Genomic DNA, 13,515 nt, shown 5'->3' with positions numbered 1-13,515 from the left:
AAAAAAAAGTGCAGAAGTTCACCAAATGTCTGCTTCTGCTAAAGCAGGACAAGCTCATGATAAAATAAAACCATCTGCTGCTACAAGCTTCCATCCTTAACCAGAATCTTCTGATGCCCTCACAAACTTGGCACAATTCACCACCATCTTTCATGTGCTCCAGCTGACATTGCCATGCATTCACATTCTTTGGATGAGATCCTCAGACATCAACCAGTGGGATTAAAACAAAGATCAATGTAGAACAAAAGCATTGGCAGATCTTTTGTATGTTTTTTGATTTTTGAGCCATTAGGTCATATTCATTTTATACCTTGCAGCTTTTGTACACAAAAGAGAAGTATACAGAATTGGAGGGGTGGGGGTTAAACAAAAGCTAGGATTCTCGTGTAAGCCCTGCAGTTTCTCCCCAGGGGGAAAAAAAAAAGAAAATCAATTATGAGAGTTGGAAAAGCTACCTCTATTCGTGGCTCTTTCTATATGACACTGTCAACAGCAGAAGCAACTGCCCTGTCTCTCTGAGCACTAAGTAACCCCATTTGTCACCTTCAGTCCCCACTGTGCTGCTGCTTCCCAGAAAAAGGTCTTTAAAACTCAACAGAGGAACCCAAATCTGGTTTTGAGGCAGCTCCTGTACGTGATCCCAGCCCAGAAGCACCACTAATCGTTATGTCTGGGGTATAAAAAGGTACAGGACAAGAGCATGTCTCTCCTGATCTGCTTCCCTGTTTGTAACCAGCGTTTATCTAATGCCACTTAGGAAGTGTTACCAAGGAGACTATTTGCATCCTGCACGATGTTGCTAAAGCAACACTGCTAAATCAGATGCAGAGCTCCTAGCCTTCACCCAGTGTATTTGCATTGCTATGAAAATTAAACAGTCGCAGACTTAAACTATATTTGGGTCATTCATTCAGCCAAGCACCTGAAAATAGTCCCATGGCAGCAGCAACGGAGTTCCCCCTTAAATCTAGCACATCTAGGGCTCATCTTGTATGGGTATTTCTGCCTTGTGTGTCAATGTGACCTGCAGGCAAAGCAAGCCATCTTTGTATTATAACCTTCCTACACAGGACATGCTTTGGCTTTTATTTGAATGCTTTTGGAGATTTTCACTGTCACAAATAATTACAGCATTGCATTATTTGATGGAGCATAGCAGAAGGCAATTTGTAAGGAGCAGATATGTATTAATATCTGAGGCACAAGATGGCCTAGAGGCACTGGAAATGGGACAACTTGCCTGGAGTTTATGGGTCTGATGTTTAACCTTACCCTGAATCTTGGTTCAGCTGTAAATTGTCACCATTTATGGTTTAAGGGGCAATATTGGTGGTAGGTGGATGGTTGGATTAGATGATCATAGAGGTTATTTCCAACCTGAATGATCATATGATTCAAGGGTTTCAAGATGGCCCGTGGAAAGCTGGAAAGACTAGATAAGGGTAAAAGAAAAAACAAACAAAAAAACCCAACTTATTAAAGAAGGTGACAAAAAAACAAAAAAAGAATTTGAAACTATAAAGAATTATATGCAAGCTATAAACAAAATTAAAGGTCAGAATCTATTTTAGGTAAAGTTACAGAATAAATTAAACAAAAAACCACACTACTGTCAACACTACAGAATAAATCAAATGGAGGAAAATCACTGGTTGGAGGGAGAATGAGCAAAAGGAACCAAAAGATGTGTTTGCAATGGTTTTCAAGGCAAATAACAGCTTCTCTAGAGTTTGGACATTTATCAACGTGCTAAATAACATACTTAAAATAATTCTCCCCTTATTGCAACTGCCAGGAACCTTGCAGCAAAAATTCCAATTGCTTATAATATATGCAATTATGCATATACAATAAATATAACTTACTTTCCCTGGTAGGTGGTAAGTAGATGATTGGACTGGGTGATCTTAGAGGTCTTTTCCAACTTCAGTGATTTTACGATTCTATAATTGCATTATTTATGATTCCAAGCAATGTCACAAAGAAAGACACCAGGCTCTCCAAACTCAGCTCAAGTATTCTACTGTAAATCTAGTGCAATGTGTTATCCTTGCAGCTTTCTATTCTGATGTTCTGAATAATACACTTTGGACAAGCATCCATAAAAATAAAATACCATCCCACCAATACCTATCTGGAGCTCTCCATCACTATTTAATGCATTTATTCCCGAAATAACTCCAGCTTTTAACACTTCCTAATTTAACAGATAAACTCAGGCAAGGACATAAATATTTGGCATCTGTCACTGAATTCAATCAGCTCCCTGGATCAGAGCAAAAGAACCCTGCTCTGCCTCAGCCATAATATGGTTTGGGTGCCTCTTGTTAATCAATCCTTAGCACCCAGAAGCACTACTAAAAGCACACCTGGGAGCATTTTACTATATATAAAACCTCTGTTCCAGCAGCAAATTTGATCTGCTTGCAGAATCTAATCACAAGAAGGTAATTCTCCTTCCTGATGAACAGCTTGAGAATGCCCATGCCCAGGAAGTTTTTGATCCATAACTTTTGATTGCTTATGCCTGGGAATTTAAGCTGAAATGCCAGAATATGGGGTGAGGGGTTGGAAAAAACTCAATTTGCTATCAACATTAGATCTCAGTTGAACCAGGCAGAGTCAGGAACGTCCTCTGGCTCATTTGTTTTCAGCACTATTTAAGGATGCTTTTCAGAGGGCTGCAAGAGGCAGTGAGTCAGCAGAGCTGAATGTGATTGCCTCAGCTCAGCAGGATGCTGGGGGTGCTGTGAACTAGAGATGTGGAGAAGAACACCTGCTGGCTGCCTCCATGGGCTGGGGATGCAAGGGAAGCCCTTGAGTCCCAGTATCTCTCAGGGAAACAAAACTGGATGACATGGACTCTGTAGGAACTGATGGATATAAGAGAAGACGAACACAGTCTTCCTGACACTTAGTTGTGCAAAATATAAATGAATCATTTTACTTTCCTAGACATCAGTCTACCTTAGGAAAAAGAGGATGGTCTGAGTCTCATGGAGCTAAGGTTTTACAACAGCCATACTCCCCCCCATCTCTTCCCATGGCCACAGCAAGATTGCATTACTCAATAAAGGTTGAGGAAGCAGTCCTCTGTGGGAAAGGATCGGTCATGTCCATATACAAAGACCACAAAAGAGCATTTTTAACCCTTTCCCAGGACTCAGCTCTCCTCACTGCCTAAGGTACCCTGATACAAGCGATGTAGAGCTCCAGGGAAGGGTCAGAACTGAGCATCTGCATCCCCAGCAGGGCAGGGAGAGGGGAGGAGAGGATGTGACATCCCTTCCACCTGCACCTCCATCTTCATAATGCTCTGTGTGTGAGCCAGCAGAGCTGACATGAGGATGTTCTCACCACACCCTGAGATACACTGCTGGGCTCTGACTTACTGCTTCCCTCCTCCCAGTTCCTATGTGGCCTTATCTAAACTATGTCATAAATCTTCTGGGTTTTATCTGAACTCTTCTCCTGCTAGTGACATGCTGTACTCGTGAATAATGTTGTCTCCATCTGAATTACAAGGAGCACAGCAATAAAGCTCCATCAGAAGCCAGGGAAGCAGTGGGAAAATAGCTAAAAGCTACACGGCACTGTTTCCCTATTTGTAATCTTCTGTCATAGTCTGAGTTGGAAGATTAGATAACGAGACTATTTATAGTGGCATTGCCGGGTGTGTATCACAAAACCTTTACTGTAAGACCATGGCAAGAATAAAATTTTAATTTTGCCTGCCACTTCTCTGTGCCACAGCTCTATTTGCAGCAGTTTTTTTTTCTTTCATAGTGGGGTTATTAATAATGGATGTAACATTAACATTTCCAAATTGGGAGTTTACCCTCAGTCACCATTCCCATACATCATTCGGTAATTTCTCCTCCTGGGCTTCACACTGGGCTGACAACATGAGGCCAATGATATCTGCTCAGCCACCAAATGCAGAGCATGGGGAACAGCACAGCTCACTTCATTCGTTGCAACACATCCCACCTGCAGGACCTCTTTGCTTGAAATCCCAAACAGATTTTTACTCTTTTTCTAAGTCCACCAATGCAGTCAATCCAGGCTGAGAACAATTGCCCAAAACAATGCACTGAGCACCAAATTGTCCATAAAGACCATAAATCATCCAGCATAGGTTACTTTTTTTTTTTTTTTTTTGACTTTCTGTCAAAATGAATGCAGGACATAAAATCATACAGGTTGGAAAAGACCCCTAAGATGATCTAGTCCAACCATCCACCTACCACCAATATTGCCCACTAAGCCATGGCCTGAAGTCTCAAGTGGATGAGTAAAGCTCTGGGGTCTGTAATTATTACTTAGCATTACAACTCTAAAACTTTAAAAATGAAAGCTATTCATAGATTTAGGTTCTTTTGGTCTTTAATTTTATATCCGTTAAGGAATATAATTGTTTGAAGAGTCTGGAACACAAGTCTTATAAGGAGCAGCTGAGAGAACTGGGACTGTTTAGTCTGGAGAAGAGGAGGCTCAGGGGAGATCTTATTGCTCTAAAATTCCTGAAAAGAAGTCATAGCGAGGTGGGGGTTGGCCTCTTCTCCTGGGTAATGGCAAGAGGGAATGGCTTCGAATTGCACCAGGTGAGATTTGCCTTAAATAGTTGGAAAAATTTCTTCTCAGAAAGCGTGGTGAGGTATTGGCACAGGCTGCCCAGGGAGGTGGTGGGGTCACCTTTTCTGGGGGTGTTGGAGAACCGTGAAAATGTGGCACTGAGGAATGCAGTTAGTGGCAATGATGCGGATGGGTTGATGATTGAACTGGGTAATCTTAGAGGTCTTTTCCAATCCTAATGATTTTATGATTCTGTAAAACACAGATTCTGTTTGTGACTTTTACAGTTATTTGCATCCTGTCCTCTAAGGGGAGTCTATTTCTGTGGGAAACCATCTCTTTCCCTCCCACCCAGTAAATACTTGCTAAGTACAAAAGATAAACATTTCTCATGGAGAAAGTGATTCTGTGAGATATAAATATATGTAATTTAAAAATGCAATTGCACCACTTGCTCAAACAAGAGAAATTTAGAGTAATACTAAAACAATTAAATACTCAGTTGCACAGATACCATTCAAGAAGGAGATTTGAACCTCTGATAAAAGGTTGTAATCTGGAAAGCAAATAAACTCTGGATTTACTGCTACTCAGCTTATCTGCCAAAGCTGTCCAGCAGCAAGTTAAGAGTCCAATTCTGTCTTTACTTTAGATGGTGTTGATGAGCAGCAGAGCACAAAACATAGTCACATCTCCATCCAAGTAGCAGTTAAAGGGAAATCAAGCAGAGCTTATGCCTAACAGAGTATAAAAGATGATCAGTGGGGTATTTAAATCATATGTTGACATATGGGAAGTCAATGTGAATTAGAATGAATCAAGCATAACATGATCACTTTTATTCTGACAGGGTCAGGGTGAGATCTCCAGCTTTCAAGTAAAATGAAGCCAGAGGGATGTCCAGACAGAGGCTGTTCACAAAGACATTCATGCTCTTATTCAGCTCCCCAGGTAAGAAGTCACTACCTCAAAAGTGCTTCTGATCAATTTCTCTGGGATAAAGGATCCCGTATTTCTACCTTTGCTCAGCATCTCACTGAGCTTTGTCTCTTCAGAAGCTTCTTACTTCATGCCTCAGTAGGACGAGGCCTCTTCTCAAAGCATAACCCAAAACAAAAACTTATGCAAGCCTGTTAGAAAATTCTATCCTGAAAAGTTTTATTTGCCTTTTAGCAAGTTCTCTGCACAAATACAGTATTTTCAATGACTGTAAATATGTTTTTCAGATAAGAATTCTTCTCATTTGTTATAAAATTTAATGGATGTAAGCACTGAGACCTCTCATATAGAGAAACACAGTTTACCAAATCCAATTCTATTACCACTAAAAAAAAAACAAAAAAAAAATCACCTTTTCAGGATAGGTGCAACTGTTGCCGAGAAGAAAAGCTCTTGTTGGCACCATCTTTCCCACCATTTTAGGAAATGGACCCATAGCCTCTTCTGAATCCTGTTTGAAAATGAATGGAAATGCTCCAAACCTGCCAATCTGATCCATTTGCTGCTCTCACCCAAGAGATTTTCAAAGCATTTTGTTTGAAAGCAAATACCACCTTTCTAATTACCCAAAATGATTTTTTTTAAAAGATACACCAACAGTAGAAACATTTCCACTGGGCCAATAGAATTTTTCATCAACTTTCTTCCTCTTCAATTCAATTTTCCACACAACCTTTCATCAACTTTCTCCCTCTTCCATCATTCACACAATTGCTTCCCAGCATACTCTCCTGGTCTGGCTAGCAAAATATGCAGCAGTGGTTTCCCAAATCAAATATAAATCTTTAATTATGCGTGATAGGTTGCCTCCAATCCCCCTTCATGAGACAAGCAACAGGGAGCGCAATACAGGGATCACAAACAAGGCAAAGTCATTCCAGGCAAAGGCAGATCTACGTTGGACAGAGAATGCTTGCAGCCACCCCACAACCAGCCCACAGACCTGTCCCATCAGCAATAGTTGGCCCTGGACAGTTACAGAACTCCCCATCCACTGCTCTGCCAAAAGGACTGTCATGCAAGTGGAAAATTACAAGCGAGTTGCCAGTCTTCTCTAGACTCCATGCTAGACAGCGTGTGTGTTCTGGCCATACCAGTCAAGTGATGAGTTTACCAGGCAGCAGGAAATCCCTGCCTATGCCCGTGCACATATGTGTAAGCCCACACATACAGGAACAGCTGGAATTGTCAGTATTAGCAGCACGAAACTCAAATACTGAATAAGAAGGAACAAAGAAAGAAGGGAGACTCTGCAAGAAATGCCAGAACTTCAGAATTTATTTTGTCTAAGATCTTAGTATTAGTTTTCCAAAAAATGTTTACACAATGTGTGAAGCACTGGGTTTTTTAAACCAACAAAAAAATTAGCACAGTAGTTTATCCAAGAGGCTGACTGAGAACTATTAGCATTTACTTTCCAGATTTTTGTCATAAAATAGCTTTAAGGTTTGAGCCAGTGAGCTGCGAATCCTTCCTTATGCTTCAGCAAAGAGATAAACCAAAGCTGTCTAACAGTGTTGTATGCACATAATGCCACCATGGCATCCTCTACTCTGTAATTTTAGAGCACAATCCTATTTTAATCCTGTCACTGGAAGGCCAGATAACTAATATTATACAAACATGAACTAGAATCTTATACACAGCTTGCTTTTACCAGCTAGAGATGCCCCAGAGTGATAGGAGATAAAATTGAGCCAGGGCAAGTTTTCAACTATGGAGATGTATCAACCTGGACCTTCAAATATGATTCACGTGCCTATCTTCATCCCCAGCTACACAGCCAGCAGTACCCTATGATGCTAGGTTAGGAGGCAGATCAGGTTTGTGTATACATGTTGCAGTCACAGCAGAAGCTGTGGTTAACATTGCCAGGCTGTAAGTTTAAAATTCAGCTCCTGTCCTCAAAACTACTTTGGGATTTGTCAATTTGCAGCACAGCACTAAGCACCTGCACAGTGCTGTGATTAAAGTCAGAAATAACTTTGGGATTTGTCACTGATTGTAAGCAGGGTGCCATCAATCAGATAAATCTCAAATCAGCCATAGATGGAGACTGCAGGATGGAGGTGCTACCAAAACACAGGTACTGCAGACCCCACCCCTCAGGACAGTTCAGAACTGCATTTCTCAGCTGTTTGAAAATTTCAAGGCTGCCTAAGCTAGAGAACACGTGGATTCTCACCTTGAAACAAGTAGCTGCCCCAAAGTTACATACCGTAAACATAACAACACGTACTTGTGTACTTGCCATGGGCAACAATTTCAGTGATGCAGAAGAAGCTGGTTCTTGCAATTATCCTAGCAGCAGTAGTCAAGAACAGCTGCCAAATCTGAAATCTTCCAAGCCTCTGTATTAGAAACCTTCCCCAGATACAGAGTTCTCCACAAAATCTGGCATTTCAGCAGTCTTGGAAACTAAACAAAATGGGGGCTGCTTAGACCCCTTGGGGTGTCAAAGCAAGCTAAGAGAAACTACTTTCTCTTATTCAAAAAAGCCAACCCATGCAAAAGCACCTTTATTGTGAAAAACTCCAGGAAGCAGGAGACACAGCCTCATCCATGAGAGACATAGTGGGAGTTTGCAAGTGAACCTCATGGCAATCCCTGCTGTCTCCCAGATAAAGCCTGGATGCTCTGTTCTGTGCAAGACTCTGAGGCTGCCATGGTGATGAACCACTCTGCAAGTACCCGGGCAGGGATACTCACAGCAAAGAGGATGTATCCAGCTAGAAGCTGGCCAACATCAGGGGCAAGCTGCATGCCTTCAGCCATCACTGCAATCTCTGAACATCCCAGCTCCCTCTCTCACCGGTGTGGAGAATTTCTGAATTCTCAGCTCAGCATTGTCATTATCAGCTGAATATGAGTAGTCTTAGGAAAGCCCATAAGAGCAGGGTGAATGTGCGGTCTTTGTATCTAGCAAACTTCAAAGAAATCCTCTTTCATGACCTCCTCCAATCTCCTGTAAAATTGGACCCATTTTTGCACTTATAACATCTACTATTCATGAGCTCTGAGAGCTACTAGCCACTGTATATGACTGCAGCCTCTTTCTGTTCAAAGGGACCTGAAATCTACCAACTCCATTGGATGTCCTCCTGGTCCTTGTACTGGAAAAAACAGTGAAAAGTGGATTTTCTGTGCGTCAGTTGTGACTTTTAGATCTCTGTCATTTACCACCCCTCTGCATCAGAGGTTAGAGTTCAAGCTTATTCAATCATTCCTTACATTAAATTATTCCAGACCTTTGATTATCCACCCTTGTTGCCCTCCTGTTTTTGGTTCTCCTTTATCTTTAAGATGGTGAAAGGTGAAGAACCAGAACTAGACTCAGATTTATACTATAATTTACTCGTGGCCTCTATTTCTGTTTGGCTTCTCTTATAATTCCTAATATTTCATTTGCTTTTTCTAACTGCTACTGAGACTTGGACTAATATTTTCAGCTCAATAGCCTGTTTTGGTTTCTAGGTCTTCCCTTAAGAAACGTAGTGCTTTGTTAACAACATGATTTTCTGGGAAATTTCTGACAAGCTGCACCGTTACCTGCTTCACCAACAGGCTCCTGTACCTCATGAAAAGGAGAACTGAAAATAAAAACAACATCAATAAATTGCTGTGTTTGGAACACTGAGCAATTTTAGGTAGCTTAAATGCAATAAATCAAAGTTCAGCAACATGGGGAAAGAACAGAGTGCTTGAGAAAAGGTCGTATAAACCTGAGAACCAGAACCAGCCTAACCCTTCCACCTACAAGCCAGGCACACCAGTGGTCAGAGGGAAATGAACAACCCAAGGCAGAACAAAAGCAGAAGGGCAGGAAGCTGGAGGCAGCCTTGCCTGGAACAGCAAATCTTCTGACTTCCTAAGGCTGGAAGAAAAATGAAATGATACTTGGAGGAAGAATCAATTGCAACAGGAATGGGAGCTGAGGTGAACCCATGGCATCACTATCGACATTCTCTCAGTGCTATGCTTGCACATCAACCTCCAGTCCCCACGTTCATCAGCTGCTCATGTCCTTTTATTTGGTTTTATCTTGCAAATGCAAGAAACAGAGCTGGCATTGCAATATTCTTTCCTGTCAACAGTATGTAATTATTGCAGTGCATACAACAGGCAGATCACTATCTTCTGCATTTATTTCAGAGACTCATAAAATACCAGCGAAAGGAGAAAAATGTCCGACTTATTTATGTGTCAGTGACACATATAACATTCAGAACAGCAAGAGCAAAAATGCAGACAAAAACTACATAAGCCTGTAAGGTATATCATCATGACTAGCATCCCCGCTGGCCAAAAATGTCCTAGCAAGGTACCAGCTGGCTTCACACGGTACTCCAGAGACACAAACCCCACAGTGTCCTGCAGAGACCACCCAGGCACATGAGTTAGATTTATCTGAGCAGCATGTACAGAGCAGTTTTCCGACAGGGACCACAGAAGCACCAAGCCCAGCATGACTCAGATCTCCACGGGAGACTCCAGATGCCGCTGCCATGCAAATAATAGAGAATAACCCATGAGTAATCAGCCAACGATGAGAAGAGTGTCTCTGACTACCTCAGGCTGTCTCAACTGTAGTGCATGCATTCTTTAGCATAAATATCACAGGTGCATTAACCCATGAGAAAAATGATAGGAAGAAATCCCGCAGGCTGTCACTCACCACGGAGTGCAGCCTTCTGAGGCAAGAGGAGGATCAGGAAAGAGCAGCAAACCTGCCTGGCAGGCTGAAGAAGACTGAAGAGAGGAGACAGTAATGCCTCTTAGCTTTTAAAATGTAATATTGATCTGCGGTCCATAGAACTGGCTAAGCCTTACAACTGAGGACATGAAGGACAAGTGAGGATATAAAGCCACTTCTCCACAGAGACCGGGAGGTGGAATTGAGGTCCCACACCTCACTTCTAACCCAAGAACCAGCAAAAATCATTCCTAGCATCCTGGAACAGCAGCACCACAGCCCAGAGAGGGTATGCAGTCCACACTGCGTTCCACACCAAACAGCTGCACACACCTTCTTGGTGGCAGTCACAAAGGATGCTTCAGGGAGGGTGGAGAGCAAATATTTGCTGGAGTTATCAGTCTACATCATAAAGAGATCGTTATCAGATAATCACAGTTTCTTGCTCATTAAGAAAGTACACAACGGATCATCTTCTGTCACCCCAAGCTACATCTGCATTATGAGAAGTGAAGAATTCACAGGAATGCTGACAATAATGTCACTTTAGTCTCATCATTATACCATCGAAAGGAAGACCTCCTTCCAGCCACTGGCTGTTAACTTTAAGGTTAACACCTGATCAGGGCTGTGGCATCTGAACAGCTGAAGTCCTGGATGTCTCATGTTCCACTGACTTTAGTTTTCACTGTCTCCACACTGGTCTCCCATCCCTGTAGCCACCCAAGGCCACCTGGGGCCCAACCTGGTGCGTGGCACCCAGCCCATGGCAGGGGTTTGGAACTGGGTGGGTTTAAGATCCCTTCCAACCCAACCACTCTGTGATTCTCTGATTAAAGCCTGCAGGCACAACAGTGACACCAGCACTGAGGGGGACTGAGTGCTTTGGGAAAGGTCCTAAAATCCTTGCAACTAGTGATTTCTATCTAACAGCAACTCAAAGCCCTTCTATAAAGGCTGGGCAGATCCCATTTTAAGCACCACCCAGCTCTGAAAGCAGCTCTAAAACAATCAACTTAGAGTTCCAGATTTTATTTCTGTGTTACGCCTTCAGTATCACCAAAAGCATCACGTGGCCTTCAGAAGACCTGCTCAACTAAAGAGAAACATTTTTAAGCAGGACAAATAGGAAAGAAAACAAAAACTTTCAGTGCACATGGGAAGCAGATCTATCAATATGGAGACCTTCTTATACAGCAGAGATGAGCTTGTAAGGCAGAAGCTGACATCACAGCCCCCAGATCACCATAGTGCAGCTTCTTCAGCAAGGAGCCTATCAGCCCTGGCACTGAGTGGGAGAGTGCTCCGTGGTGACCGCATTACAAAGCTCTGTGCCGCTTGCAGAGCCAGGCATCCAGGGCAGAACCAGGGACCTTCAATTAAAACATGCATTACCAAATGTTAAATGGCAGATTTGTAACACCACTGTGTGACATTCGTACTTTCACTGCTCTGCCTCCAGACCATTTTACAGGAACCTGTCAGATCCAATCAGACTTGTTTATTCTGCATTTAAATGTAGGACCCGAGGCAGTTTGGTTTCAAAAAAAAGACAGAAAAGGCACATATTGTCCCTGGCAGTTGCTTGATTTTTACAACAAAGGAATCTTCCTCTTTACTCAAAACTAAAATGATTTTACTGTTCTGCTACGTTACAGATAGGGAATATTTCTACTTGCTGCCTTGGCACAGGTAGGAATTCAATTAAAATGGAAATTAAAGGAAGAACAAGACAAACAAAAGTGCCATTAGTCCCCCCCCACACACACCCCTGGTCGGGTGATCCATCTCAGAAAGCTCACGTAAGCCACTGATAATGGATTAAGTGGCAGTGTCCCTTCTGGCTCCAGTTTATAAATTCTTATCTGCTTAAGGTTGCTCCAGAAAGACTTCCAGCTGACAGCACAATTCGTGGAGATAAATCCTCCCTGGCACTTCACAATTGCACACCAGCTACTACAGCATCGCATGTACCTTCTGGTTTCCATTGACAGGGGATGAACGTTCACCATGGAGAGTTCAATACCCTCTCCTTGCAGGTTTAATTCTAAGCACAGCCACTGTCTGTGACAGAACAGTAAGCATTCCTCACATCTCCTCGCACGGCCATTAAGAAAGCTGTGGTATAATCATCCTCAGCTCAGGCAACTTCTCTATACCATCCAGGCACAGAGGAAGGGAGCAGAAAGGTGGAAGGAAAGCATAACCAGTTGCCCAGCTTATCATTAACCCATTCCACTCCCCTCAACCATACCAAAGAAGCATCCAAAATCTCAGTACAAACGAGGGAGAACATCCCTATTTCCCATACTGGTGGCTGCAAATTCCACAACACCAAGGAAGATGCAACAAGTATTAACCACCTGAAACAGCTGTGGGAACAGCATCTGCCTTGCTCCTTGCTTACAGAGGGATGTTGGACATCCTCTCCCCATCATTCTGTGCCTCATCTGCATTAATGTGCTTAACAAAAGGTCACATCAAACACACACAGTGTGCACTGCTGCTCAAGAAATCCCCTTCCAGAAGGACAGGTTATTTTCTGTTAGAGCAAAAGAGGGCAAAAAAAGGGCAGGGACAGAGGAGACATCGACAGTCGCTCCCACTTGCTCGCCTTACAGAAGTCAGCTCCATCTGATTGCGTCCCGATGGCGCTCCAGGATTTCGGCAAAGGGATTTCAGAATAACCACACAAGCTGGGCAGGATACCCCATACATCCCCTGCCCTCCTGCAAACGGGACTGATAGCCCACACCACACAGATAGATCTCTGAAGCACCCGGAAAAGATGCAAAAGCAAAGGAGTCATTCGCAGGGAGACACCTGGGGACACTTCGGTGCTCCGTCACCTCCAACACGCTGTCCTCGTGCTTTCCCGGGGCGCGGCCGCACACGAAGGGCACCCGCACGTGGAGCGCCAAGCGTAGGGCATCCCACCCCGCAGCGCCCAGTGGTGCTCTGGGTGCTCATCCCAAACTGGGTCCCTACACGGCGCAGGGTTTCCGTCCTGCCCGGGTGCCCATCCCACCTCGGGGCGCAACGGGGTGCCGTACCTTTGAGGTGGTGGTGACGGGCGCGGTGCAGCCGGCCCTGCCCGCCGCGGGGCAGCGCGGGGATTCTGGAGAAGCGGCTGCCCATGGCCGCTATCCGAACCGAGCCGAGCCGGGCGGCACCACGCGGGGTCTCTCCCGTGGAGCTGCGGTGGTACCGGGGAGGGGGCGGCGCTCCGGCCGCGCTCACAGCCC

At 43.7% G+C, this 13,515-nt stretch overlaps 1 protein-coding gene across 1 annotated transcript in view; it reads right to left on the bottom strand.

Moving 5' to 3' along the window:
- NEURL1 (neuralized E3 ubiquitin protein ligase 1) overlaps positions 1-13,509 on the bottom strand; it is a 133,942-nt gene extending 120,433 nt beyond the window's left edge. The window contains exon 1 of the mRNA XM_010714658.2: positions 13,324-13,509. Within this exon, the coding sequence (XP_010712960.1) occupies positions 13,324-13,408 (85 nt within the window). The 5' untranslated portion in view covers positions 13,409-13,509. The remainder of the gene's footprint in view (positions 1-13,323) is intronic.
- Between the last annotated feature and the right edge of the window lie 6 nt (positions 13,510-13,515).

Source organism: Meleagris gallopavo, chromosome 8 (assembly GCF_000146605.3).
Source record: "Meleagris gallopavo isolate NT-WF06-2002-E0010 breed Aviagen turkey brand Nicholas breeding stock chromosome 8, Turkey_5.1, whole genome shotgun sequence".
Classification (NCBI taxonomy): Eukaryota; Metazoa; Chordata; class Aves; order Galliformes; family Phasianidae; genus Meleagris; species Meleagris gallopavo.
This window is presented reverse-complemented; position numbering and strand designations above follow the sequence as displayed.